At 38.9% G+C, this 26,478-nt stretch overlaps 1 protein-coding gene across 1 annotated transcript in view; it reads left to right on the top strand.

Moving 5' to 3' along the window:
- The window catches only part of PCNX2 (pecanex 2), a 162,224-nt gene extending 136,169 nt beyond the window's left edge, over window positions 1–26,055 (top strand). The window contains exons 26-34 of the mRNA XM_085315471.1: window positions 728–981; window positions 4,691–4,924; window positions 7,168–7,271; window positions 14,489–14,633; window positions 15,782–16,012; window positions 16,349–16,623; window positions 17,682–17,866; window positions 21,865–22,313; window positions 24,394–26,055. Coding sequence (XP_085171597.1) covers window positions 728–981; window positions 4,691–4,924; window positions 7,168–7,271; window positions 14,489–14,633; window positions 15,782–16,012; window positions 16,349–16,623; window positions 17,682–17,866; window positions 21,865–22,313; window positions 24,394–24,567 — 2,051 coding nt within the window. The 3' untranslated portion in view covers window positions 24,568–26,055. The remainder of the gene's footprint in view (window positions 1–727; window positions 982–4,690; window positions 4,925–7,167; window positions 7,272–14,488; window positions 14,634–15,781; window positions 16,013–16,348; window positions 16,624–17,681; window positions 17,867–21,864; window positions 22,314–24,393) is intronic.
- The last annotated feature ends 423 nt before the right edge of the window (window positions 26,056–26,478 follow it).

Here is a 26,478-nt window from a genome sequence, read left to right on the forward strand (position 1 = left end):
CCTAGTGCGCATAGCGCATACCAGAAATGCGGAGTCTGCACAGCAGGATTATATATGCCTCATAACTTCCTATCAAGTTAACATTTATTTTTCAGAAAGATTTACTCTGTTTTGATGTAGAGCCCCTGTAACAGGCTAATTAAAAAGCTGTTCTATCATCTTGATATACTACCACTATTGCTATTCATTGGAAATGTTTGATCTGGAATAGCTTTAATTCCAGTGGGGAAGAGAAGAACCAGTTGGATATTATTTTTGGAACGTGATTTCTAAGATAGCTTGCTGAAATCCAGATTTTGTAAGTGCTCTGACACACTGTAAATTCTTTGTTTGCATCTTGTATGTTACTTGAAGAAGCTGACTGGGATTTGGAGCAATTTGCTTAATATGCCTGACRGAGAGAAAATCTTTAATGTTGCTTCCTGGTGAGTCTTCATTAAGGCAGAAGCTGTGGTTTGTAGTGTAGCTCAACTCAGAATAGGATGCCTAGAACATACGAGTCGGCCCTTTCAACTTTTATGGATGATAGTAAATAACTAATGTACAGCTCTTTATTTGCTGCTGCAYATGGATCAGTTGGCGCATCTAATTTGTTGTTGTAGCTCTTTTTATTAGATTTTTGCTAAGTGGTTGGAGCCTTCAATCGTTCTTTTTTAGCTTGGAAGAAGTCCTTTGTTTCCTCCTCCCCCAGTAACTGCCAGCATGCTCTCTTTTTCTCACTGCCAAGGGACATATTGCCAGCAGAGAGAAGTGGAAGCTATAACAGAAGGAGATGAAGACAATGAAGGCTGCTGCTGTTGTAAACCTGGACACTTGCCTCACTTGTTATCATGTAATGCAGCCTTTAACCTCCGATGGCTGACATGGGAAATAACACGAACCCAGTACATCCTGGAAGGATATAGCATCATTGATAACAACGCTGCAACAATGCTGCAAGTGTTTGATCTGCGGAGAATACTTATCAGATACTATATAAAGGTAAACTCTTTGGTAAAGTGGCATTTACTCCTAGGCACATTTGTCAGAAAGAAAGAATGCTGAAAGAAAGAACACTGTTTTAATAGTGTTTCAAATAATTGGCTTTATGTCCATTCATTTGCACTATAATCTGTCAGACTGACTTGAAATTAGAAAGGGATAATTATATCTCTATTTGCTATATTTGATTCTGACCAGTCATACCTCCAGTTACTACAGAAAATCACAGATTTGCTTAGGCAGACATCAAGAAGATGAGTTAACGTCCTGTATCTGTGAAGTCATAAGAAGCATTCTTATAAAGCAAAGCTTCACTAACAGTTTGTTGTTTCCTTCCTGACTTGGCTTTTCTACTGTTTTGTCCGGCAAACAAAAAGATCAACAAGCATAAAGATCTGAGAGCTTCTCTCTGAAGAGCTGTTTCTCAAATGTGCCTTCTTAATAGTTCAACCCCTCTTCTTACACACTGTTTTAGATATATACCATGACACATTTGAGGTTATTTTATTCCATTGATTAAACAGCAATTCATTTTCATCGCTTCTGTAGCTGCAGTGTTATTGAGGTCRCAGTGACCACACAGATGCTCATTTGTCAAAACAATCGAACCTTACAATATAGCGAGACATCTTCATCCTCTGCTTAAATCCATTCCAGTCCAGCAAATGGAGGAATTGCTGTTCTTTATTGTCTTATGCTGTAGCAGCAAAACCCAAATGYCACAGTTTATGCCGTTGCTACTATCATTAAGCCAATCGGCAAAACTCCGACCATCTTGAGGGATGCAATTCCTTCCTACTTGTATCTACGCAATCGTCAAACCCTGTCAGCCTTACGGAGAGAACCATTATAAAGAAATAAATCGCCTTTTTATGCAAATGAACAAATACAGTAAAAMCAAGATCATTGCCTCACAAAGGTGTTTTGATCATTCAATCAGTTACTTTTGTAAAATGGAAATTGGGYTTTCTTAAATAATTTTACATGCAGTGAGGCCTCATAACCAGCCTGGATTGCTTAATTGATTAGAAATAAAACTGTATGTGATCATGCTTCTTTCAATCTTAAAAGTGGGCATTGTGGGTATAAATTAAATGGTTTTTAAAAAGCATAATRTACAAGGGAAAAGACCTTGTTTAAGCTGAAATGAGTATGTTCCCACAATCACTTTACTTTAAAATGAAACTTGAACACAAGTTGGTGCAATTTTATATATGATTCAACTTCTGATGGCAAATGAGACTGAAGACAAACTCAGCCTAAGCTGAGGGAAGAGAGAGTGCATTCAGGAGATTCCTTCTTTAAAATRACACTCCCAAAAGGAAAATAAATGGATTTTTTTTTCCTCATTCTCTTCAAGTTATGGATTTSTTCCCTGAACAGGAGCTTTGATAAGATTTGGTGAAGTTCTTAGTGCAGCCTAGGAAGGTGAGAAGATTACATTACATATCAGATGAGCTATCATCCTGTTAACTTGGTACTGCTAGAACTTATCTCCAGATAAGCAATATCAGAAACAGAGGTGAGGACTCACTCCTTCACCAGCTCATTCTTATTAGAGAACCTCGAGCTGCCAAGACCCTGGGCAATTTCACTGTGAAGATTTTTAAGCCCTGACATTTTCCTTTTAATGGAACGGGAAGGTACTGTAGAAAGAACTCTAGTTAATGCAGTATTCAGGTCACATAAATCACAAACTCCGCAAACACTTAGACTTTAAGTTTCAACAGCAACTGCACTTCTATTATACTGAATGTTTGGAGTGCTTCTAGTTTATTCTTTGTAGCTTACYATATTGTAAATATTTACCGTATCCCTTCTGAATTGCCATATAGCTGAGAATACACTTGTGCACAAAACATATTCAGGAAGAGTTGGTAAAACCAAAATGTAATGAGGTAGCAGGAGCTTGAGCTATTCCTGCGTCTGATTACAAGTCTGATTTTTGTTCCCTGCTGAATCTGCTTCTGTGTAAACACAGGTGAGAATAATACAAAAAGCCARCTGGATTTTGAAGATCAACTAAGAGAATGTATACTTTGTTTCAGTTCTCCTATGCGTTGTGAATAATTATCATATTTGTCTTTTAAACAATGAGTTGCACTGAACCTCTTGTGCTTGATGKATTTATTTCATTTGCAGTTTCATTGACAGCCTGGAAAGATCTTTATTTCTTCTTATAAAAGGATTTTTATTCTCCTCGAATAAAGTGGGTCAACTCCTGTAGTCCTTCTGCATATATTTTGAAATCATTTCCTGCCCAGCTACTGTGAGATTTTTCCCTAGTGCCTCCTCCATCTCTTCTCAATATATTCTTATTTAAACATCTTTTAGTATTCAAGAAGTCTGCCTTYGCTGAATGCTGTGTTTTCAGCTCTTATTGTTTCTGTCTGAATCTCTTAAAAAGAGTGTATTGTCCTCTACAGGCCAAAAAACTAAGGGTCCCATCCCCAGTCTGTATCTGTCTGTCTTGTCTTTTTCCTGTGGAGCTTAATTTTCCTCTTGCTCCTGTATTTTARTATAATTTAAAGGATAAACTTTAGATGGCATCTGGGATTTTTAAAAGGGCTGATAGTGATACTGTCTTTTTTAATCAATCAGATTTTCATTTTATACATTTATTTCCTTAATAGTATTTCCACTGCATGGGTAAAATAGAACCACATCATCTTCAGTCATGTTCACCGGCCCATCATTTACTTTGGAATACAGTTCTAAATTAATATCCTTTAATAAGACATCATAATTATGAAACATTATAATGGGACTTTCCACCTGCTGCCATTTTCCTTTGTAATGCTATAATATCTCCTTAAGTTTTGTTCTCTTTTGAAAATACACTTTAAATTTAGTGCTGATAGCTGTTATGATTATTATTTTTATTTTATTTATTTATTAATTTATTTATTTRCCAATTGGATAGAAGAGCTTGAGCTCAGACACCCAGACATAGATATAAGTCTTGCTGTTTTCTAATGTTTCTGTATTTCRTAGAAGTGCTCCTGCTGAGTGTTCATCCTCATTTCGTGCTTTGAAAATAGTCAGTTACATCAGTTACCAGCTTCCTAGCCTTAAATATAATAGATATAGATACTCTATTCTTCTTTACTGGCCTCATCGATGAATAACATCAAAAATAGTGATGCAGAGAAAACAGCAACTAAAACAGAGTGTTTCAGAGTTGTCTTGTACACACTGGTCGCTTCTCCCCTTTTATAGTTAAGTCATGATGAAAACGGCTTTGTTAAAGATTTGGGAAAACTTTATCACCGGAAAGCAGGAAGACTTCATAGAAAAAATTATCCTTTTTTGACTGTTKATTGTTACTTTTTCAAAACATGCCTGAACTTTTATCAGCATGACCTTTGGGGTAGATGCTAGAACTCCACTTATGYTCTCCATTTAACACCTCTAAGTGCTGGAACACTGTGTTCTTGTCCTTGTCTACTGGTTTGTATTTTCCTACAAGGCAGMAATGTTTTTAAAAACAAGACTTTCTTTATTTGATGTCTGATATTAAGCCATTAGTTATTTCTGTCATTCTAACTGAACAATCCTATGAACCAATGATGCCAAGCAGCAAAAATTAGGAAAAATACGTACTATTATGGGTAGTTAGAAGAGAACATGTCAAATAAGACAATATTATGTAAAATATTTCTGTTTTAAGCAGAGTACAGTGGGTAACACATGCACATTTTGTCCACAGAGTATAATATACTTTACAGCAAGTTCTCCCAAAATCCTTCACTGGATAAAAGATGAATCCATCCAAAAGATACTGCARCCTTATGCAAAATGGCATTATATTGAACGTGACCTCGCAATGTTTAATATTAACATAGATGAAGATTATGTTCCATGTCTCCAAGGAATAACAAGAGCTAGTTTCTGCAGTGTTTATCTGGACTGGATTCAATACTGTGCTGCAAAAAGGGTGGAGGTAAGCTTTTGTTTTCTTATTAGTARTGTTTTAATTCCTGGGAGAGAAGTTAAATGGTGCATAGTTACACTTCTAGTTGCTCTGAATTAATAYAGGAAATTTATTTTATTTAAGCTGTGAAATGTAACACAATGGGAAAGTGTGTGTTTTGTAGATGGAAAAAAAATTAGAGACTATTGTTGCACAAAAAAAAATTAATAAGTTTTAATAAGGATTACTCTTTGGATACAGAGCCAATCCCTTATTGTGCCTGCCCTCCAGCACCATTAAGTTCATCATCTCTAGAAAGCACAGATATAACAAGTGTTCAGAGAAGTGTTGCTGGAGCGGGTTGTCTTTGGGGAATGTCACCAGAGCAATTGTTCCTTTAGCGTTTGCCAACATTTGGGTACGTCTGCCAAACATTCACCGACGTTTGTGTGCCTTTTCCAAACGCTTGCCAATGTTTGGGTATAGTCTTCAACTGCGAGCGAAGTATTTAACAAACTATTTGTTAGCATAGGTCACCTCTGAAAGCTCATAATTCCAATGTGGACTACRCCACAAAACTCCGTGAAATTACCTTGCAGCTCGAGAAGGCCAAGGGCAAGTTTACAGCTGCACATTTTTAGTRGTTTGAAATACTAAGATTACTGATGGTCAGAGAGGATTTAATGGAAATGCACTCCTGTATTTCCATGGGATACTCTGAGTAGCACAGGGGGAGAACGCAGCTGCAARCAAGCACATTCTTTTGTTTTAAATCTCCAATTATTGTGGACAACTGAAAGAAAAAATGAGTGTATCTTTCCTGGCCACTATATGCTGTTGTTTGTGTATTTTTCATTCTGGATCACTGACTAAACACYCTATTTGCTGCCACTGGCCTTATTTGAAGTAACAGCACTGAATCTTAATGTCGCTTTTCCGTTCCAGTTCTTTCTAGTGTCTATAAAACTGAATACCCCTCCACCAGTTCCTCTGCATATCACTACCTTGATTTTGTTTTCACTGAATTATCTCCTGAACCTTCATCACCATCTCCTCCTGCTGGGAATGTTTCATCTCTGTTTTCACTCTTCTCCCRCCTCAGCTCCCAAGTTCTGACACACAAAGAATTCCACATTGCAAGGAAAATTACTATTAAATGACACTTTTTCACTTGTTATATTGCTGAGACTTTCAAATAGAATAATAGATTTAGGGATGCCCAAAAGACTTGAAACTCATCAGAATTAGACTTGAAAGGACAAACAGTGCATGCACTAGTGCATGTATGTGTACACAGACATATTTTTATATATATATTTGCATCATTTTCTTTTACCTCTATTTTTGTAATTCATTAAAAATGTAGATATTAAGTTCATGTAGGAGATGAGATGTAAAAAAGCTTCACAGCACACGTAGTCCTGAAAATCAGTATATTTTATAGAAGCAGCTAAAATATCCGTTATAATTGGCTTTAGTTTTAGAATCAAAGAGATMACCCATTGCACAGACAGAAATAATAATCTGCATGCTCCTAAAGGTTCACATTCATGGGGAGYTGTTTCAGTTCTTCCTCCTCCTTGACAGCAAGTTTTTTTTTGCAAAAAAAAATCAGTAAAAAATGGCTCTCCTGAGCTAGTAAGTGTAAATAAAATGTTTTAACCGTTTAAAAGGTGAGATCAGTGTCATCAGAGGTATCTAACTTAAGGAAATACTGTTATTCACTAAAATTCAGTTCCCCTAAAGTTTTCTGAACAGACTGTTCTTCTGAAATCTGTCTAGGGGTTCATATACACCCTGGGTCCTATGCAGAGGGGTTTGGCTGCCTCCCGTTGCACTGTCTCTCGGCAGTCAGGTTTCTCCTCTGTTTTAGATAGTCGTATGTGGAAAACAAAAAGAGACAACTAAGACCTCCCTCCCTTCAGACCTCACCAGCTCAGACTGAAATGTTCTATTTCTAGCCAGTGGGCAAAATAAGCTTGTGTTTTACAGAAAGTCTATTATTGCAGTGATCTTCTTGTTCTGTTTAATTGCAAAGAATGTTTACCTAGGTAGGTCCAACTAAACAAAAATTTTACAGATGTTACTATTTACATCTATTATAGATGTAAAWTGTATTTTAATAATAATTATTAATTGTAAAATCAATTGTAAATTTAATTATTAATTGTAAAATGTAGTTATATATATTGTATACATCTATTTTAGTATTTTAATGCTTTTAAAGATCGTATTTGCATCCAGAATAACATGCTGTCCTTGAAACTTTGTAGCACCTGGACAGTGATGAAGATTCTCCTCTAGTAACACTTTCCTTTGCTTTGTGTATCCTGGGTCGAAGAGCTTTGGGAACTGCAGCTCACAATATGACCATCAGGTAATTCTAGGAATCCTCTTCCTCATCTTAAAAGATGTTTGTTGTCTTTCACTTACTATGGAGTTGCAGCAGATCATTAGACCAAGGTGAAGGCTGTTTCCTCCAATAAATAATTTGTTCTCTGCCATTCCTGGTCATCTTCTAATCTGCATAATGATTTGCACAGTAATTTCCATCATTACTAATACCAGACTTTATTTCATATGGCAAAGCAGACTCCTGCACTGGAAARAAATGTGTGCATGTGTTTATTGCTKGTATTCAATTGAGTCTGGGCTGGGTACTGAAATGCTGATGTCCTCTAGAATGAAAAGAAAATGCTAAGTACGCTGATAGCTAGTTAGCTAAATAATAAATCCGTAAGTGGCCTGTATTGCTCAGGGCTGTGTTCTGTGTTCGTTGTGACCCAGGAAGGGAGAACCTTGCAGCTCTTGAGACTGTAGCTTTGTCTGTTCTCTATCTTACTCATTTGTTCAATATGCTGCTTCCTAGAAAATCTAGTTAGTTAAAATATGATTGATCAAGTTTATTTCTGTACATGCTCTTCGTCTTCCATTTTCATTAGGAGTTCTGATTTGTTTGGGTTTTTTAAAGCATCCTTTAAGCTTTTCTAAGTGTTCAGCCTGAGCAATTAGAACTATTTTATAGATAAGGCATTTTATAAATAAAATCTTTACTTAAACAAAGTCTAACTTCTAACCTAATTTTAGATTTGTTTTGGAGGTATTTGAACTCCCTGTGTTCACAAGAGTTTAATAACAAAAGAAAAATGTATTAAATATGTCATCTCTAAATGGTATTGCTGTTTTGGTACAAAACTATAAGTAAAGCTAGTTAGCTGGCCTGCTATCAACGTGCTCCTTAGAGAATTTGTCTTAYGATTAACAAAGGCAGCATGAATGATTTTGAATGCATTTTGTATTATAAGATATATCAGTCCTTTAAATACTCATTGTAGTTTTGTTATCTCTTATTTGAGATTTGAGGTTTGTAATGTCAGTTTGTGTGTCGTCATCTTTGCATCAATGACTCAATGTTCATGGCCCACACGGTTATTTCTCAGCAAACTACTTCTCTCTTCTTTCTTCGGTGTTTTTCTCCATCTCTCCTCTATTAGTTTTTTGCATATTCCCATTCTGTATTAGTTTTATTCTGCATTGAGTTTCTTCTTTAAATTCTGTGCACTCAACTTAGTGTCACATTCAGTAAATGATCAATATTTTTAAAATCGCCCTATTTTTTGATGAACCAAATTTTAGAGTTTAGGGACATAATAGAAAAGTTGGTGTGCATTTATCATTTTTTTCAGAGAAAAGATTAAAGTGATTTTGATCTGTGCCTGCAGCAGATAAGTGACAATGATATTAGAAGCACAGCTAAAAATATCACAAAAGCTTTCTAAAACTGTCATCATGCTGCATGTACTTTCCACAGGATCATAAAATCTTCCTTGTGATGCTTTGGCGCTAGTACAGGTACAATAACAATGTCACCTATTTTTGTTGGCTAACATGGTTAGTAGCTAATGCAAAGAGATAATATTATCAGAGACTTTCCAAAGCTTAACACGGAAAGTATGACTTGTTAAGGATAATTATTTGCAAAGTCCTCTGTAAAGATTTTAATAAAGATTGCAGGAGTCGGTCTTCTTTTACACCTAGAAAATTACGGGTGATTCAGATGAGTTTTTCTTTTGATGAGTGGATGCTCCGTACTTAAAATACTTCTACTGAGGAGAAAAGGTCTGTAGAGGGGAAAAAATGGGGTAGTCATATACATCACACAGCTCTATTCCTGTTTTTCTGAGTCTATTACATATAATCCTATATCCTTAATTAAGTTCTGGCGTTCTTTTTATTAAGAAAGTGCTCTAGGGCAGTATTGAATCATGGTATTCTGGAAATGTACATTACGGCATAAAAGGAATTGAATGGCAGCTTCTGTCAGTACCTTTTTCAGTGCTACCTCACAAAAGCTTTCTGTAGAAAAGTTTCACTGTGAAAACCTGTGCAACTTATCCACCTAATTGTTACTTGTAATAATTTCAACTCTTGGGAAGTTTTAAAAACAGAAAAAATAAAATAAAATAAAATAAAGGAACCTGAGTAGCACAATTCAAGTTATGGACTGGCCCAGCTACAAAATATGTTCAGTGAAATATGTTTATCTTTTGTATTAAAGGATTTATATGATATTGAGCATAGAAATAACCTGAAAACACAACATCAAAATAAAAAGTATCTGGTTATTATGTTGTCCCTGACAAAAACAACTTAGCTCCTTAGTTAATAATTGATACTAAGTGTGAACATTTGCCTCCTGACATCAAGCCCGTTATCAAAACCCTCTCAAATTCATTCACTTCAGCRCAAATGGCAGTTCTTGCCACACTGCTTGTTACTGCTTCGTACGGATCGCTGTAARTTATTTAAACAGAAAGAAACAGTACGTGAGCGAGCCTCGGACAGGACAGCAGTAGCGCAGCCTGCAAAGGGGAAGGAGGCTTTGTCCAACACCTGAATCAACGCTGGGGCCAGAAGGGGATGTTCACGAGGATTGACTTTAGGTGCTGAAGGCCTCCCTTCCATCTGTCCATATTTGGTGGAGAGAAAGTAGCTTCTGCAGAGAGTAATTTAGAGCACTGTTGCTGGTCCTCACCCCCACCTCTCAGCTGGTTGCAGATCTGTGTTCAGTCAAACTGGGAGAGCAGTACTGCAGGTCCTCAGAAGCTGGAGGAATCTGCTAAATCATTACCTAAGCGCTGCTTTGCAGTCTTTTCCGATGAAGAGGTGTCATGGTGTTTGGGGGACCTTTCTGGGCTTCCTGGTTGTTGAACCTCCTCACACTTATTTCTAGAAAGCATTTCAGATATGTCCAATGTGAGCAAAGTAGCCAAGAATCTCTGCTATCTGGTACATGCTTTGTTCTCTGGAGTAACTGTGCAGGTAGTAGGAAACTTCCTCTGGACTAAGTCTAGTCCTCACTGTGTCTTGAGGAGTGACAGTCATCCAACTGCTTCACAGAAATAATGCAAAAGTATCATTGCATTGAGTTGTGCACTACAGAATCGAGATTGAAGTTTACATTGTGTATGTAAACTATCAATTTGCACTCATTTACACATGATTTTGTCTAATCTATTAATCAGTAAATGTCACTGTGTAAACCAAGATTTTAAATGCTCTTATATAAAGTATGTAAATAATTATTCAGTGTACCTGTTCATGTAAATGTCAGTAAAAATGCAACATTAACACTAGATTACACAATAAATGCATTCATTAAGAAGGCAGAACATTGCTATGCAAATCACGTGCGCTTTTAAACTGTCATTAGGAAGCACCCTGTACAAAACGCAATTTGAAGAATGACATGACATTACCATTCACTTATTCAAATGTGAGTGATATGTTTCACTATGCATTTGTAAAAAAMTGGTTAATAATCCTATTCAGCAACAAGATCTGCTAATAATTAATATTTCAAATATGGAAAAATATAAAAATACAGCATCTCCAAGTGGCATGCACTGGAGCACAGGAGAGGTTCTGAAAGCCAAGCCGAGTTGTTCKTGAAGCCAAGATGTAGAAACAAACAGTGGCATCTTCTGTATTGGAGAAAACAAGAAAGCAGATACTTTTGGTGTTAAACAGCGTGCATTCCTGGATGCCCTTGCTTCCCTCTGGACTGTATTACTCAGCATGGACAGAGGGTCTCTTAAAAAACAGATTTTCTCTGCCTGGAGCAGTCCCTGCTGGTGGCCACAGCTGGCCTAACGCACCTCCTCCCCTGCAGCACCCAGCATCCAGGGGAAGAGTGGGGGCACCGCAGGAGGCTCCCTAACGCCTTTGCTGCTGCTGCGCCACTGGTGAGGGATAGAGCAGACGGGGCAGCGTTAGGTGTGCTGGAGCTGAGCAGAGCRGAGCCAGGGGAGAAGAGTTTGACCCTCTCACGAACATTATCATCTAAAATAACCAGCTGCAGTCCCTTTGAACTGGATATCAGCTGACAGGCATGCGTGTGTCTCTTACTTAAATAAATCTACAGCTAATATTAGGTGTATATACTGCACAGATACTTTTAGTGTAGAAAATACATGCAGATATATTTACCAGCTCATTAATCCTTATCAGTCTGTACCATTTGCAGGTTTGCATCAAATGGTTTTAGGTTTCAGTTTTTCACACAATGTAAGGAGTGAAATAAGAGGGAGTATTTGCTTTGGCTTTATTGCCCTCTCTCCGGTATTTATGGTGCTGCTTAATCCCCTTTCTGCACATTTGAGAGGCAGAAGGTTCCATGTGTCTACTAATACTGTTCTAAAATAGCTTTCAGTTGTGATAGCAGGTTTTTGAGGCTCTCAGTTCAGAGGCTTAGAAATGTTTCCAGTAGTTCCTGGTAGTTATGTCTCTTCCTGATTTATGTAATTTCTGTGGCATCTGATGAATTTACCTAACTAATTTTAAAAAATATTTGGAACAAGCCTGTAACTACATCAGACCTCCATTAGAGGTATGCTAAAACTGGGCAAAGAAAGTAGCAACAACCTTGAGTTAGGCCAGAGATCAAAGCGTGTGGCTTACAGCTTCCTCATAATCTCATCTGAGCCTTGAGCAGAGAGCGTAATGAGAACACTGCCAACAGCTGCATTTTGTGTGGATTAAGGATTGTGTGTTACAGAAGAGAGGAGGTAATGTCACATTAGAGGTAGGATGGACCCAAAAGCCTCATTATGGTTGGCAGAATGAAAAAATCTACATTGTTTCGTGAATACTACAATCTCCTCTGAATCTCTCTGGTGGAAAATATGATGTATACAATAACTGACTCCCAGCCTCCCACCATCTCTGCCACCATTGCTTTGCTCCTTGTAGCAGTCGCATTTGTTCTTCAAAACAATGGTTAGGGAACTTACTTATTATGCAGAGGGATGAGAGATTGATGGGTCTTTCCGAGTGAAGCACAKCAAGAGCTGTAAGTGCTTCCTTCCACTCCTTCTGCTGATGCTTACCTACGGTTTGCTTTAGTTGTCCCAGCCCTGGCCTTGCTTTCGGCAGATACTGCTGTTCACAGCAGCTTGTGTAGCATGTGCTGATGCCTGTAAGACCCTTTGATGTGAATGCAAACTCTTCATCTGTGATGGTGTTCAGAAATGGCTCTGAAAGCCCCTAATGATGTAAAAAACAGTTCCTTCTCCTGCCTACTCCCAGCCAACRTTTCTTAGCAAATGCACTGGCTCTTACTTGGGGAAAAACTATACCACAAAATCATCATTAGTTGTACAGTTCACGGTCGTTTTTTTCAGTTTCAGACTGGAAAGAATATTTAGATGTAGAAGCAGTTCCTGCAGGCAAGGATTCAGCCAAGTATGTTGATGTTCACTCAAATGAGTGGGTAGRTGAAAGGACCCTGCGGGTTTCTAACCAATTTCAAGGAGATGATATTCACATATTTCATCATAGAGACTGCACCCATTTTTTTTCCTACCCGTTTTATTCTTGGGCTTTCCTAGCTATTAAGCAGGATTTGGGTATATTATCGTTTTTGAATCTCAAGATGACTGATTGAAAGTCAGCCTGGATCAGGACCCATTCCTTGAAGGCCCGTAACAACTCCCACTGAAATCAGTGCTTAAATGTTTTGAAGAGCTCAGTTTAAATTGCCTATCTCACACAAGCATGTTTTAATGTGCRACTCTGTATATACTAATAAATGCAAACGAGTTAAGAATTCACAAGAGCTTCTCTGTACTCACAACGTTTCCAGCAGTGACAGTCAGCCCTGCCTTACAGACTGGCCTGAGTCACATGGATTGCTTGATTTGTATTACATCATGCTTTTTAAAGAGAAAATCAGTATCCAGCAGCTTTTCTGGTAACAACAAATCTATCATAATTTGTAAAATATGCTACCCACCAAGGGCAAAATTAGAATGTATTTGAGCTGAAGATAGGCCAAGCAGTTTCCAAACCTCTATTTTCCTTCTCTTGGAGAAGAAAAGAAATTAAAAGATTTTTTTCTTCTCCTAAAATAATTAAGAAAGCTCAATTAAGYAGAAAGATTATGCATTCTCTGGAGAAAGCCTGGATGGTAATGAAAATCTCTAACATCTTTTAATGGCTTTTCTCCTCAGAGCTTTTAAAATCTAAAATTCAGCTTTTGTAAAAGTGAGTAAAACCTTGGCAGGTAGATTAACCCACGTCCCGTGAGTTTGTAGGGGGAGATGCCCGGTTTAAACAGATCCTTCTGTTTTCCTCAGTTTCAAGATTGCTTCTTCCGAATGGCGTTAGGACACCAGTCCTACTACAAACATTATGTAAGTGGCTGTTGTGGAGCGGTGGGAAGCTCGTGATTCAAGGGGAAAACTGGAGCTGAACGTTGGCTGTTTCCCCTCACAAAGCTCCAGCGCAACCACTTTTTTTACAGCTACTTGATTTTCACCTTTTGCATCTTGCTTAAATCTCAGGTCCAGGCAACCCCTCATTCAAGGGCAGGCAGCACTGGTTACATCTAGTTTCTTAAATTAAAAAAGAAAGAAAAACACCCACCCAACCAAATTTGGTTTAAGGTTCGTTGTGTCAGTAGGAAATGCCGATAGTTTATTCCTTGCKCTCACCTGGTCTGCTGAACGGTTTGTGAAACTTCGTGTTGTTTTCAGTATGTCTGGTTTAATGTTCAAGTTGGTTCTGAGTTTTATGACAAAACCACAAACTTTGCCAAAAATATTTTTTGCAGCTGATTCCCCCCCCCCGCCTTTTTTTTTTCCCCACCTTGCAAGCAGAACTGTTAACACTAACAGTACTGCTCAATAAACATTCAAGTAAGGGGCCGGGGGGACCTGGATAAATACYGCAGCCCGGCTGGCATCCTTCCGCACAACCTCGGGCGCGCAGCACCCTCATCCCYGCAAACCCTTGCTAGCAGCGATCCACCCACCCGTACGACTTACGCTGCAGGTGCCGCRTTCGTTTCACGGCCGGTCATTTACAGCGCAAGCAGAAGGAAAAAACGATTACCGCAAGGAAGGAATTCTCTTGAGAAAAAAATTTGCTTTATTTGCACGGCAAGGGTCTGCAGGGAGCAGGCCCCCGGCAGCGCCGTGCTCCACCCTCCGCTCCGCAAGGGCACTGGCGACCTGCGCGTGCGGCTCAGCACGCGGCCGATGGCTTGCAGGGACGCGCGTTGTTTCGGGACTAACTACTGCTTTTCTCTTACAGTTTAGATTCTTTTCTTTATGGCCTCCATGCGCTGTTCAAGGGAGACTTTCGAATAACAGCCAAAGACGAGTGGGTCTTTGCAGACATGGACCTACTGCATAAGGTTGTTGCGCCAGCAATCAGAATGTCTCTGAAACTGCATCAGGTGAGGGTTTTTTTTTAATTACTTCTACTACTGTATTTGTTTTCCTAAGTAAACATTGGAAACCTCAGAACCTGTCTGAAGAAAAAAATGAGTGGGAAATGCAAAATGCTGCTGTTTTATTCTGAAAATTTCCTTAATGGAAATGGGAAAGTTCAGCAATTGCTTAGCTTATGTTGTTTCACTTTTACATTCTTTTCTGTACCCTTTAGCTCCCCATTTCCAACCATTTATATTCCAGACCTTGACCTGGCATTCTTCATGAAAATAAAACTGCCAGTCATGTCATGTTTTATTTGCATAGATACTCTAAAGATGGTTTCTAGATTGAAAATAGATATATTGATTAGACTAATTTTATTGCTAATTTATCAGTCATTTTGTGATGGGCAACACATGTATAATGCTATTTCATATATTAAAAGACACAGATGAGAGGAATAGTTGTTTGAAGGGTTTGTGTCACAGCTGTTTGAGTATGTCATGCTGTTTCTGAACCTGTTTCGTTTTCAGCTGTAAAAGTCTGGCACACCTCCATTGAAGTCACTCCAATTTCTCCAGATTAGCTCTTGTATAGCTTGGAGTTGATTTTGTTCTTGCTCTGTGCTGAACGTTATCTAATACCATACATTTTCATAATGTATAATATTGGTAATTGCTCTGTAGTGGAACTGAAGCGGAACAGCAGTGAAATAATGTGAGAGAATTTGACAAAATAATTTTATGAATATTATCACTGACACTGTTGCTGTGTGGCAGATAAAGAAGTCACACAGTATTGTGATATCTGCTGATGAATTCCCAGTCTTGTTGCAGTTTTTTCATGAATAAAAATAAGGATTTCCACATGAACTGTAGCCTGTCCCAGGTAATTCTGATCTCCCTCTAGCTTACCCAAAAGCTCCTCTGATAGCCCACGTTACAAAAAGAGAGTGGCCAGATGTTGTTCTCTGAGTGTCTTTGTCCAGTAGAGAAGGTCAAGTTACAACCTGATACMAAAAATTGTAGGTGCAAAATCGTATCTCTCTATATTACCATGAAGTTAATAGTACTRCCTCCCCAAACCCACACTATCAAATGTTCAGTCGTTTTGGGGACCAGTTTTCACCAAGATGCCCTGACCATTCTAATACTTGTTCATTTACCACCAGGACCAGTTCACCTGTCCAGATGAGTACGAGGACCCAGCAGTTTTATATGAAGCAATCCAATCTTTCGAGGAAAAGGTTGTGATTTGTCATGAAGGGGACCCAGCCTGGCGCAGTGCTGTACTCTCCAACAGAGAAGAGCTGCTAACCCTGAGACACGTGGTAGATGAAGGTGCAGATGAATATAAAGTTATCATGCTCCACAAAAGCTACTTGAGCTTCAAGGTTATCAAGGTACTTATGCCACCTTTCTATTATTCCAATAATGTAGGACTGTAGTTACACATATTACTTCTCAGTTATCTGGCCAAAAGGAAGAGGTTGATTATAGTGATCAGAGTTAGCAATTGAAGGCCGAAAGTGGAGCTCTGTTCAGTTCACTTCCATTTCACACCCAGAAGTAACATTCCAGGCTTAACCTGGGAGTGCTTGAAAGGTTCATAAAAGCTGCTGGTACAAAGACATAATGTGCATGCACACGGATACTGCCATCCTACCTATATCACATAGATCTGTATATTTAATAGCAAAAATTTTCACATTATCCAAACTTTTCTTACCTAACTGTAGGTGAACAAGGAGTGTGTCAGAGGGCTTTGGGCTGGGCAGCAGCAGGAACTGATTTTCTTACGGAATCGTAACCCGGAAAGAGGAAGCATCCAGAATAATAAACAGGTCTTGCGGAACTTAATTAATTCTTCATGTGATCAGCCTCTGGGATATCCAATGTACGTTTCCCCTTTAACCACCTCGTACCTTGGGACACACAGCCAACTGAGGAACATCTGGGGGGGACCTGTCAGTCTGGACAACATTAAAAARTGGTTCAGATCCAAATGGTTAAGGTAGGTGTTAAATTTTGGTTGTGATATGCAGGACAGAGACCCTACAGTCTTAGTTCCACTGTATTTTCTGTTAAAAAAATCCATATAATTCCATACTGTTACCTATGACTTAAAAAATTGCATACAGTGCAAAATACATGYTTATTTGTAATATAAATAAAAGCAAAACAAAAGCCCTATATATGTGGCAGAAAGCAAATTTATTAACTCATGAATGGCAGTTAAGTAGGGTTTTCTGTACGTTAGACATGCATCATTATCAAATCACTTAGCATGACAGACATTTCCCTTTTTTGGGGGGAATTTTACTGCTTAWGCCTTGTAAATAAAGGCATCTTCTRTATAACTGACATTTCAGAACATGTGTAAAGGTTTTGGTGGGGCATGCTTCAAAGCTTTGGCAGTTTAGATGATCATCTCCAAATCATTGTTCCTGATCAAAAAACATCTAAAAATGTACTTCTTATCCATCAAAAGTGCCTGGCTCCCCTGGGTATGCTCCATCAGTATCTGATACTTTCCACCTCTCAWTCTTATGGGCACTTTTCATAAAGCAGTAACTCATTCTGGCTCACTCCCCCACTACCTGCACCTGCCCTACTGCTACTGTGACTGTTGACGAGATGGGGTAGTTCTGTGGCAGCCAGTTTGCGCACTGAAAGATGTATACTAAAATACAAAGATACCTGGGTGTTTAATGYGTTGTTTTTCCAGCATGCAGTTCACTCCCAGACCTCTTGGGAATGAACTGCTGGGTTACCTCATGTGGAAGCTGATCTTTAGAAACCCACTTTGACATTAGATGAAGTGTGCTAAGGTCTTGCAGGGCTTAAGCCACTTAACACAGGTAAGGAATGATTTGGGTAGGATCACAATACAATTTTGTCCCAACTAAGCTTACCATGCTGTCATCTTCATGATCCCCTAAAATGTCAAAAGGCCTGCAGCGGCATGAGAAAGTACCAGTCAGGCATTTCTATAGTGAGGAGACCTAACACTGGAGGCACAGTGTCTCATGCATAGTAAATAGCCGACCACGTGTTTGTTCCCGCAAACAGAATGCGGAAGGACTGTCACGCAGCTCACCACGACAGAGGTAACGCTGACGAGGTGGATAATGGAGGGGGATCTTCAGCCGGCAGCAATTCCACAGGTAATTCAAGCCAGAGCAGTAGCTCTCAGCACACCCGAAATGGCACACCTCAGTTGCAGGCTGCATCACAGGAGGTCCACCAGCACGCAGGTACTTGCACAATTTACTTCGCTTTCATTAAAGTCTTGTCGCTAACAATGGCAGAATGAGAAACAGAGATGGGAAGGAGCCCCAGGGGTGCGATGCACTGAACCTCTGCTCACTGTTGTGTTGACTGGGAATAGCAGAACTGAAACCATGCAAAAGTCTTAATTATCTTAGAAGGACCACAATGATTTACTTGAGGAATTGGCTTGGCTCTTCCTCAATGTATGTGCAAAATAAACAAATAGAAAATAAACAAATAGAAAATAACTCATTGAATTGGTACAGCAATTATCAGAAAAAAAAATATAGATGTTGCCAGTCTTTCTGTCAGCTAATAGCTGAACCCTGTTCTTGCATTAAATTATGGGTCTAAAATTACTTCAAATGTATTGCAGGATAGAACTACTGAACTTTACACTGGAAATATATGTTAAGTTTRCTAGTGGATCACTGTAAGACTTACCACTAAGGGATTAGTTGAAAGTTGAGTTAAGTGGCTTTATGTTATGATTGTGGTATTACTGTGAACATTAAAGCAGAGAACTAGAGTGGTATGATACTTGCTTGTTTCCTGTTAGATCATTTTGACCTATCATTAAAAATAATGGACAGGACTGGAGAAAATTTGGCCATGAATATAAATCACATTATAAGAATAAAACAACTGCTGCTTTTAATTGAGTCTTGTTTTCAAGGCATCCCCATGGGCATACTCATAAAGTGACACTGCAGTAATCAGAACRGCAAACTTAATTGTAAAATAATGAACCTGAGCATCCCATACAATAAAGAACGTTAATTGTGAATTCTTCATAAGAATGTGCTGGATGCCTAAAAAACTCACCATCAAGAGAGGAGGTCTCTCTTAGTTAAGAAAAAGCAACCTGACTTTGACATAAAATGAAGAAATGTACAACAAATGCAAGGAAGTGGAAAACAGCAAATGTAAATCAGCATTCAGTCCTGAGAGACAACTGATTGAGAAAGGGAATGGAGCAAGGAGAAATTTCTGCCTAGCAGCATTARGGACAATAAGACAAAAGTGATTTTGTTACTATTTATTTTTAAGATTATTAGGAACAGAAATCATAACAATAGTCCTGATCCACCATTATATAAAAAGGTATAATTGTCGATAAGGTAGAAATGAGAAAAGAACACATCTGTTTTGTATTTGGGGAAAAATCACAATGACACATTTTTAGCATCTGGTGATGAAATAATTCTTTCCATCCTAACAGATATAAGGAGCATTAAAGAGCAGTTATCAAAGCTATATGCTTAATTGAGCATGGCCAGATAACTCTCATTCATGAATGTTTTTAAAGGAACTGTTTAAAAAGCTCTGTTTGATCTTCAGTATCAGAACACTAAAGCAATACAGAAGGACTGGGAAAAACTTAAACTAAGCCATTTTTTWWAAAAAAAAAAGAATGAACAGGGTGACCTGAGTCATATACATCTGTCAATCTGACATTGGTTCAGGCCTATCATGCACAGTCCTAGTGCCCTAATTTAAGAGGAATATTGCTAACTTTGAAAGAGTTCAAAGAAGAGTCACAAAGTTGCTCAAAGATTTGGAAAATATGTCATGGGCACCAAAAGCTGACCAAGGTAGTTGGTCAGTAGATTTAGATACAACAAGCTAAGCAAATTTAGATTTGAAATCAAATAGACATTTTTAACAGTGAGGGTAAATAACCAGTGAAACATGGATTCTCCGTGACTGGAAATGTTAGCAGCATTTCTTAAAAGTAACAATTATAATACCATACAGGAATTAATTCCAGGAGGATCTATGGCCCATGATTATATAGCATGGCAGACAAGATAATTGCAGTCATCCCTTTTGGACTCATAATCTATTAATCAAGAACATATAATATTTTCAAATTTCGTATTTTACTTTGCAGCCTGGTGCCAGTTAGTCTGCAAAATGCAATTAAAGTCATTATTTAAAAATGCGACCGAAATCAGGAACATTGGAAATGTGTGGGGTTCACCCCCAAAATTGTCCTTATTTCATGATGCAATTTATAGAACAGGCTTTGTTTCCCAAGTATTTTGGGGACAGTTATTTATGTGTAGATACGCGTGGGCTCCTATCCAGTGCTCTAGCCATTGCATTTGGGATGAATACAGAATACTTCTGGACAGCGGTCAGCCTGGCAGTTTAAATCACAAACAGATGTTTGGCCATGATAGACCTCGAACAAACACTCACAGCCCCTCTGTTCTTAATTCCAATCTGGTCTTTTTATTTCAGATGGTAACATATTAAAATAACCATCAGGCCTAGAAACCAAAGCACTTAACCCAAAGCCCAGAGTTTGAACAGCCTGAATGTCTGGGGAGGGCAGAATTGCATAGGGATGCCAGTGCGGCCTGAGCACAGCATGTGCCCTCCCTGCTCACAGGGTTTAAAGTGCAGAGTGTGCCTGCGAGATGGCACACAGGAGCCGTGTCCCATTGCTCTCAGATAGAGCTCTTGTATGCCATCTTAAGAAAATTACTTTTTATTGTCCTGAGTATAAAAGTAGAAATAATGATCTATTGTAAATGGGGTGGAAAAGYGTCCAGTACTTGCCAAACCAATGAGATTTTTATTCTAGCTAAGCAGCTCCAGTGAGGTTATGGACCAACACTGCCATCTGACTCTGTGCCAAGTTACCTAAATTTTCTTTTCTTCAGCATCTGCAAAATGGTGCTAATGATACCAGCCTCTGAAAAGTAGCTGGGTGGATGTAAAACAGTATGTTTCGGTTATATAATATAAGCAATTTGGATATGAAAGCTGACATTACCAGAATCCTCATGAATTCAGCAAGCAAAAGTCTTTCTTAAAGACAGTGTGAGTTTTCTGTTGCTTTATGTCTGCAAAATTTCAGTATCTGGAGGCATTTCAGTGTTTCCCTCCCCTCCATAGTTCATGTATTGGGAAAAACGAAGGAAAAAAAATGCCAACAACCTGGGAATGCCTGCCAGCGAAACTTGCTTCTGCACTGATGGGTCTCAACAGATTTTTCTGGTATCAACCCTCAACCCCACAGCTATAGCTAGGAAATCAAAACGCCAGCTTGTGTTAATGTCTGGAGTTTCCTGGAAAGCCGAAAGCTAGGCAGGCACTCACAGAACATGCCAGCCTGCTGCGTCTGATTTGCAGAGTGCCTGGGTACAAGCAGGTGCCTGGTAGGTTCACTGGCTGATAAGTTGATTTATTTTTTTTATTCTATATCTATCTATGTAAATAGGTAAGCATAAGAAAGACAGATATGAGTTGTTTGGATGACATGAAGTGTTGATGTAAAGGTGGTTATGTGGGTCTCATTTAGACCTCTAATAAATTGCCTGAAGTAGATGTGGTATCTGTCTTATACTGTAACTCTCTCATCAGTCTTAGAACTCAGTTCAACTATTACGCTAAAAAACTTTCATGTGGCTTGAATTCTGTGGTGTCTACTTGGCTGGTCTCAAATGCCAAATTCCAGTAAGCAGGAATATTTTTTTGTTGTTTTTTTTTTTAATGATGTGGTTTTGTTTTAATTCAGACTTTGGTTTTATTTTTGCAGTTAAGTTATACCGAGCCTTTTAAAGTGAATATTCAGCATCACCTAAGTTAGTGATGTCATCAAGGAGGAGCAGAGTTACAGCAATACTATCACTCAATAGGCAGGTTAAAATGTGCTTGGCAGAACAGGTGCAAGCCTGGGATGAGAACAGCTTCCCTCGGCTCTTCTCTCATGCCCTCTCTTATGACCCAGTGCAGAACCACTAGATCTACTTTGACCAAAGGCCAGAACCATTRCAGTAGAAAAACCAGGTTAATAGGTTAGCAGGTTATAATAAGTAAGTTTAGCAATTTCTAATTTCTGTGGTTCTGAAAATGTCACTTGGTTCCTGGACACACACTGACTCATATGCACTGGACAAGGTCAATACCATGGACTTCTTCAGGGTGCCACCRAAGAGAGTGCTTAAATATATTAATTTTTCTTTCAAAGGCAGGAGAAAACTCAGGAGTCAGTCTGTCCAGGCACACACTGCTTTAAACCAAAGGCCTCCTGTTTCAAGTCACTCTGGACCAATCATAGAAAGCTGCCAGCCTTTCATCCAAACATCCACATCTGCCCACGAAATTGCCCAAAGGCTTTCCAGGAGTCAGCTGTCACTCCACAACTCAGCAACATCTGTKTTTTCTCAGTCCCCTGCTGTTCCTGTTGTTGGCCAGCTGACTGTGCAGGACCAAGCTGCAGCAATGCTTAGGTCCAGTCTGGCCTCTTCTACCAGCTCAACTCTCAGCCTGCTGTTTGGCAAGAGAAGTTTTTCAAGTGCTTTGGTGATTTCTGGGCTCTCAGCTGCAGATGGAGGTAACACCAGTGACACTCAGTCATCCAGCAGTATGAATATTGCCATGGGACCATCTGCCAGAGCAGCGAGTCAAGCAGCTCAGGTAAGGCTGAAATGTAAATAGAAACAGCAGCACTAACCATGAGCTACTGTTCTGCCCTGCTATCAGCAGATCTTTGAACCATCTTCACCACTGTTTCACTTCATCTTTCTCCTTGGTCAGAAAACAGAAAATCCTTTTCTAAAACAATATTAGGATTTTGATACTTCTGGATTTTCCATCACAATGACTATGAAACTGTTCACTATGTGTGTACAACAGAGCGAGAGAGAGAGATGTATTCATAAATAATTGATAGATTAGCTGTTTGTTAAGCATGTACCTGRACTGGGAAGCTGGGGCAAAGTCCCTCTTCATTTTACTTAGATCAGGACCTTAAGTTTTCAAATTTATGCAGCCCAGCTGATGAGTACCACCACCAGCAGACTAAATAGTCTCTTCCTTGCTTGCCTGCTCAGGACTTAATTATTTGTRAAGAATGGCTCCCACTGAACTGTGCACTTGTCTTCTCTCTGACTGGAAATTTGTTCCAGGACCTGAAAGCCTTGTTGTTGAAAGTTACTCAAAGGAAGTCTTTAAGAAACACTTTCAAAAGGAAATGAAAAATCTTTAGAGAAACATGCACACTTCATGAATCAGCATTTTCTAACAAAAATATTGCATAAAAATTCCCAGCCTACCTCCCAGTAGGCTTCTAGTTCTACTCCCCATCTTTCCTGGAAAACTCAGCACACATAGTAGTGTTGCTGTTTTATTGTTTATTTAACTGTATTAATTTAACTTTGGTTGTGATCAATTGCTTTCCTGAATTTTGAAATTTTCACTGCAAMACTACAGGGCAGTAACATAAGAAAACAGTCATTAGAAATGAAGGGTAGCTGCGATTAGAGCCTGAGAGACAACATCACTAARACTTCCACATTTGGCCTATCAAAATGGAAATGGAATGGTCAGCAGGGCAAAACTGCGGCAATGGGAAATCCAAAACACTTTTCTGCTAATATGCTTCTGAACTGTGTGTAACTTAAATTCTCAAAATATTGTCCATACCTCAAGTGAAAAAAAAAGCTCCTTAGCCTGTGTACGTTTTGCTCTCAGCTTCAAAAGTATGTACAGTGCAGTCCACTGAAGATGTTTGCCATTAACCTCAAAAAAAACTGACTGAAAATTACTCATCTGGGCCCAGTCCTACTCTAATGAGYGTTAATGTTACTTCTGCATGTACAGCTGAATATCTGAGATGACATAGCATGGTTCCAGCTCTCAAGAGTTTGCATCTAATTTGCAAGAATTCAGCCAGTCTGCAATRTAGGATAGTAATGGTCGGATTTACCTCATCTAATTTTAAGCCATCTAAAATTTTGGAATGAAGTCCCWGTAGGTTGTCAGTGGAGCCTTTGTGCTGACTGGAGAGGACAATTCAGTTCTACAGCTGTCAGGAGGAAATCCTCCTCTGGAAGACTTGTCCTTCTCTGTCCATGACTGATGACCCAGATGATATGCTTAAGACTGCATGGCCAAATTTAGATGAGGTGAGTCCTGGCCAAAGTAGCTGCTCAGAATCTGGGTGCCTATTTCTTTGAGAGTGGATACGAAATATTATATTTAAGCTGCATGCTTCTGGAAAGCTTATATAGAAATGGACTTCTGATAGTGGGGTAATGCTAAACATAACTGTTTCACACAGATAATTGTATTCAGTTATGATGAAAAGGTTTCTTTGTAGGCTGAATTTAAAATTTAGTGTATAAAGTGAGTCCCAGAGCAACTTGGTCTAACTTAAAAGATAGCCCTGCTTAGAGCAGAGCACAGGACTGCATAACCTCTAGAAGTCCTTTTCAATGCAAATTATTCTACAGCTCTCTATACATGTACATCTGTGGTATTATACCTCTATCTCCTGGTCTGCTTTTCTTTCCAAATTTGTGCATTATTACACTGAGACAAGTACCTGTTCATTCTTCAGAAGCCTCTTGTGAATAATGCATGTTAAGAACCCCATGTGGTTTCAGAGAATGACATTCCTAAATATTTTTTAAACTTTTTCACTTGTCACTTCAAAAAATAGCTGAAGTATAACTTAGAAATTCCCTAAGCTAGTTGGCTCTTTCTTTCTTTAAAGCAACTCACTGAGACCTGTGAAGCAACCGATGCTACAGACTCCAGACCCCGAAGGAGTGCAGGCCCTGCCTGTGCCATATTCATGAGTCAGAACCTGGAGTGCAGAAGGGCAAGCCAGGAAGATATGGCCCTGGAAGACACAGCATCTCAGCAAAGCCTGTCTGAAGAGCAATAAGGACTATTCCTACAGCAAGGGCCACATGCTTCTTAAAATTAAAGACAGGTCAAGGAGCTGCAGGTGGGTTTAAGTCTTATCAAATGTAACAAGCAACCTCCAAATCTTTATTTTTCTAACTTCTAAGCAAGAATACTAAATGTTCTCCAGCTCTTGGCACAGATGGGGTTGAAAGATGTCCTAACAAAAACAGTGCCACTTCATCTCAGGTCCTTGTAAATCCTACAACAACGAATACAATTTGTTTGACATTCCTTCCTCTGCAGAGGTGTTGACACATTGTTGGTGGAACTTAGAAAAAAAAGCTTAAAATTATAACAGTTTGAATCAAGGATGAATGCAATGGGAAATATTAATACAACTCAGTGAAAAGCACACAAGACATGTTTTCCCTCCCATAATTAAACAGCTGACTGCATGTGAAGTAACTGGCATTTGATATATAATGGCAACTTTGAACAGAAGCAATGAATACATAAAAGGACAGTACAATATGTACTGTAACAATAGTTAAATCTTTTCTTCAAAAACAAATCTTTTTTTTAACATGTTATGCAGGTGATATTTATGAACAGCAACTTAGCATCACAGATTGATATACTGCATGCAGCCATACTGAAATATTGTGTGACAAAACCACGCTACACAGATTAACAAAAGTCAAGTTTGAGAAAATAAAGTAGCTAGTGCAGGGGAAGCCTTCACAAAGCATATGGTGTCCCTTATTTGCAAAGAAAGCAGCTTCGCAGGAACAGCTGTTCTTACGTATAATCTCAGTCTCACACTACTGTTTGTTTTACAGTGGGGTGTTTCTCAAATTCTGCTGGGTAGTCCCTTTGGGAGTAGCAAAAGGCCCATGGGAATCCTCCTCAAGGTCACAAAAGTGTGAAGCAGCCTGTAATTATTGTCCCAAGTGTTTGCATTGGGAAGGGAACAGCTAACTGCCTTTAATTGTGGGACACAGCTCAGTGTCCACAAACACTTATAGCCAGTAATTACAGAGCATTCTGATTTCCATCCCCCTCCCCCCCAAAGGGACTGAATTGCTGCCAATTTAATAGTTGCATGAAGACAGATGTAGCAAAGAGGGAGGTCACACTTTCACAAAGTAATTTACAGGAATGCATGATTATTTTGGAGGGCAAAAAGCTACAACAAATCCTTACTGTACTACAATGTATACATGCACATACACATTCGTGTGCATTCCCATTTTTTTTAATTAAAAAGTTTGCAGCTCTCAGTGTCTTGCTGTTTCTCTTTACTGTAACTACCATAGATTGTTAATAATTCTCATCAGGATGATCCACAGCCAGGCTGCCTTGTCCCAATTAACAAGAAAGACTTAACAAGAGATGCTGTAGCTAAGTCTCATTACCTTTAGCCAATGCACTATTGCATTCTGAGCTTCTTACTGTGCCACACTTACTTATTTAATATTATAAGTAGTAGAACTAAATAACATTTACTGAAAATAAAGTGATCCAAAAAACTGTGGTGGCAGTTTTTGGTTTTTCTTTTTTAYTTTGAATTACTTTCTGTTTTATGGAATTGAGAAATTTACTGCTTTTCTTTCCCTTCAGATTGTGATGAATTCTTTATAAAGCTCTGCATAAGCTAGGCAAAACCCTGCTCATGGTTCACAAAGGCAAGAGCAGAGTATTGATGTRTGGCCTCTAAGACACACAGTCAAGATGCATCAGTGTGGCTTAGTCACTATATCCAGGTGTGGTGTGAAAGAGGAAACTGAATTCAGCTGCTCCTTTCTGATCACTTCCAGCATGTATTACCTCTCCCACCACCCTCCTAGTGGAGTGCTACGCATTCTCCATTACCAGTGGTGTATGGACCATTACAGATAGGAGGCAGGCTCGTCCCAACAGCTGTCCCACTGCCTGTAGGGTTTCTGCT

The sequence above is a fragment of the Rhea americana genome, unplaced genomic scaffold (genome assembly GCF_003343005.1).
Source record: "Rhea americana isolate MKP2758 unplaced genomic scaffold, rheAme1 scaffold_43, whole genome shotgun sequence".
Lineage (NCBI taxonomy): Eukaryota > Metazoa > Chordata > Aves > Rheiformes > Rheidae > Rhea > Rhea americana.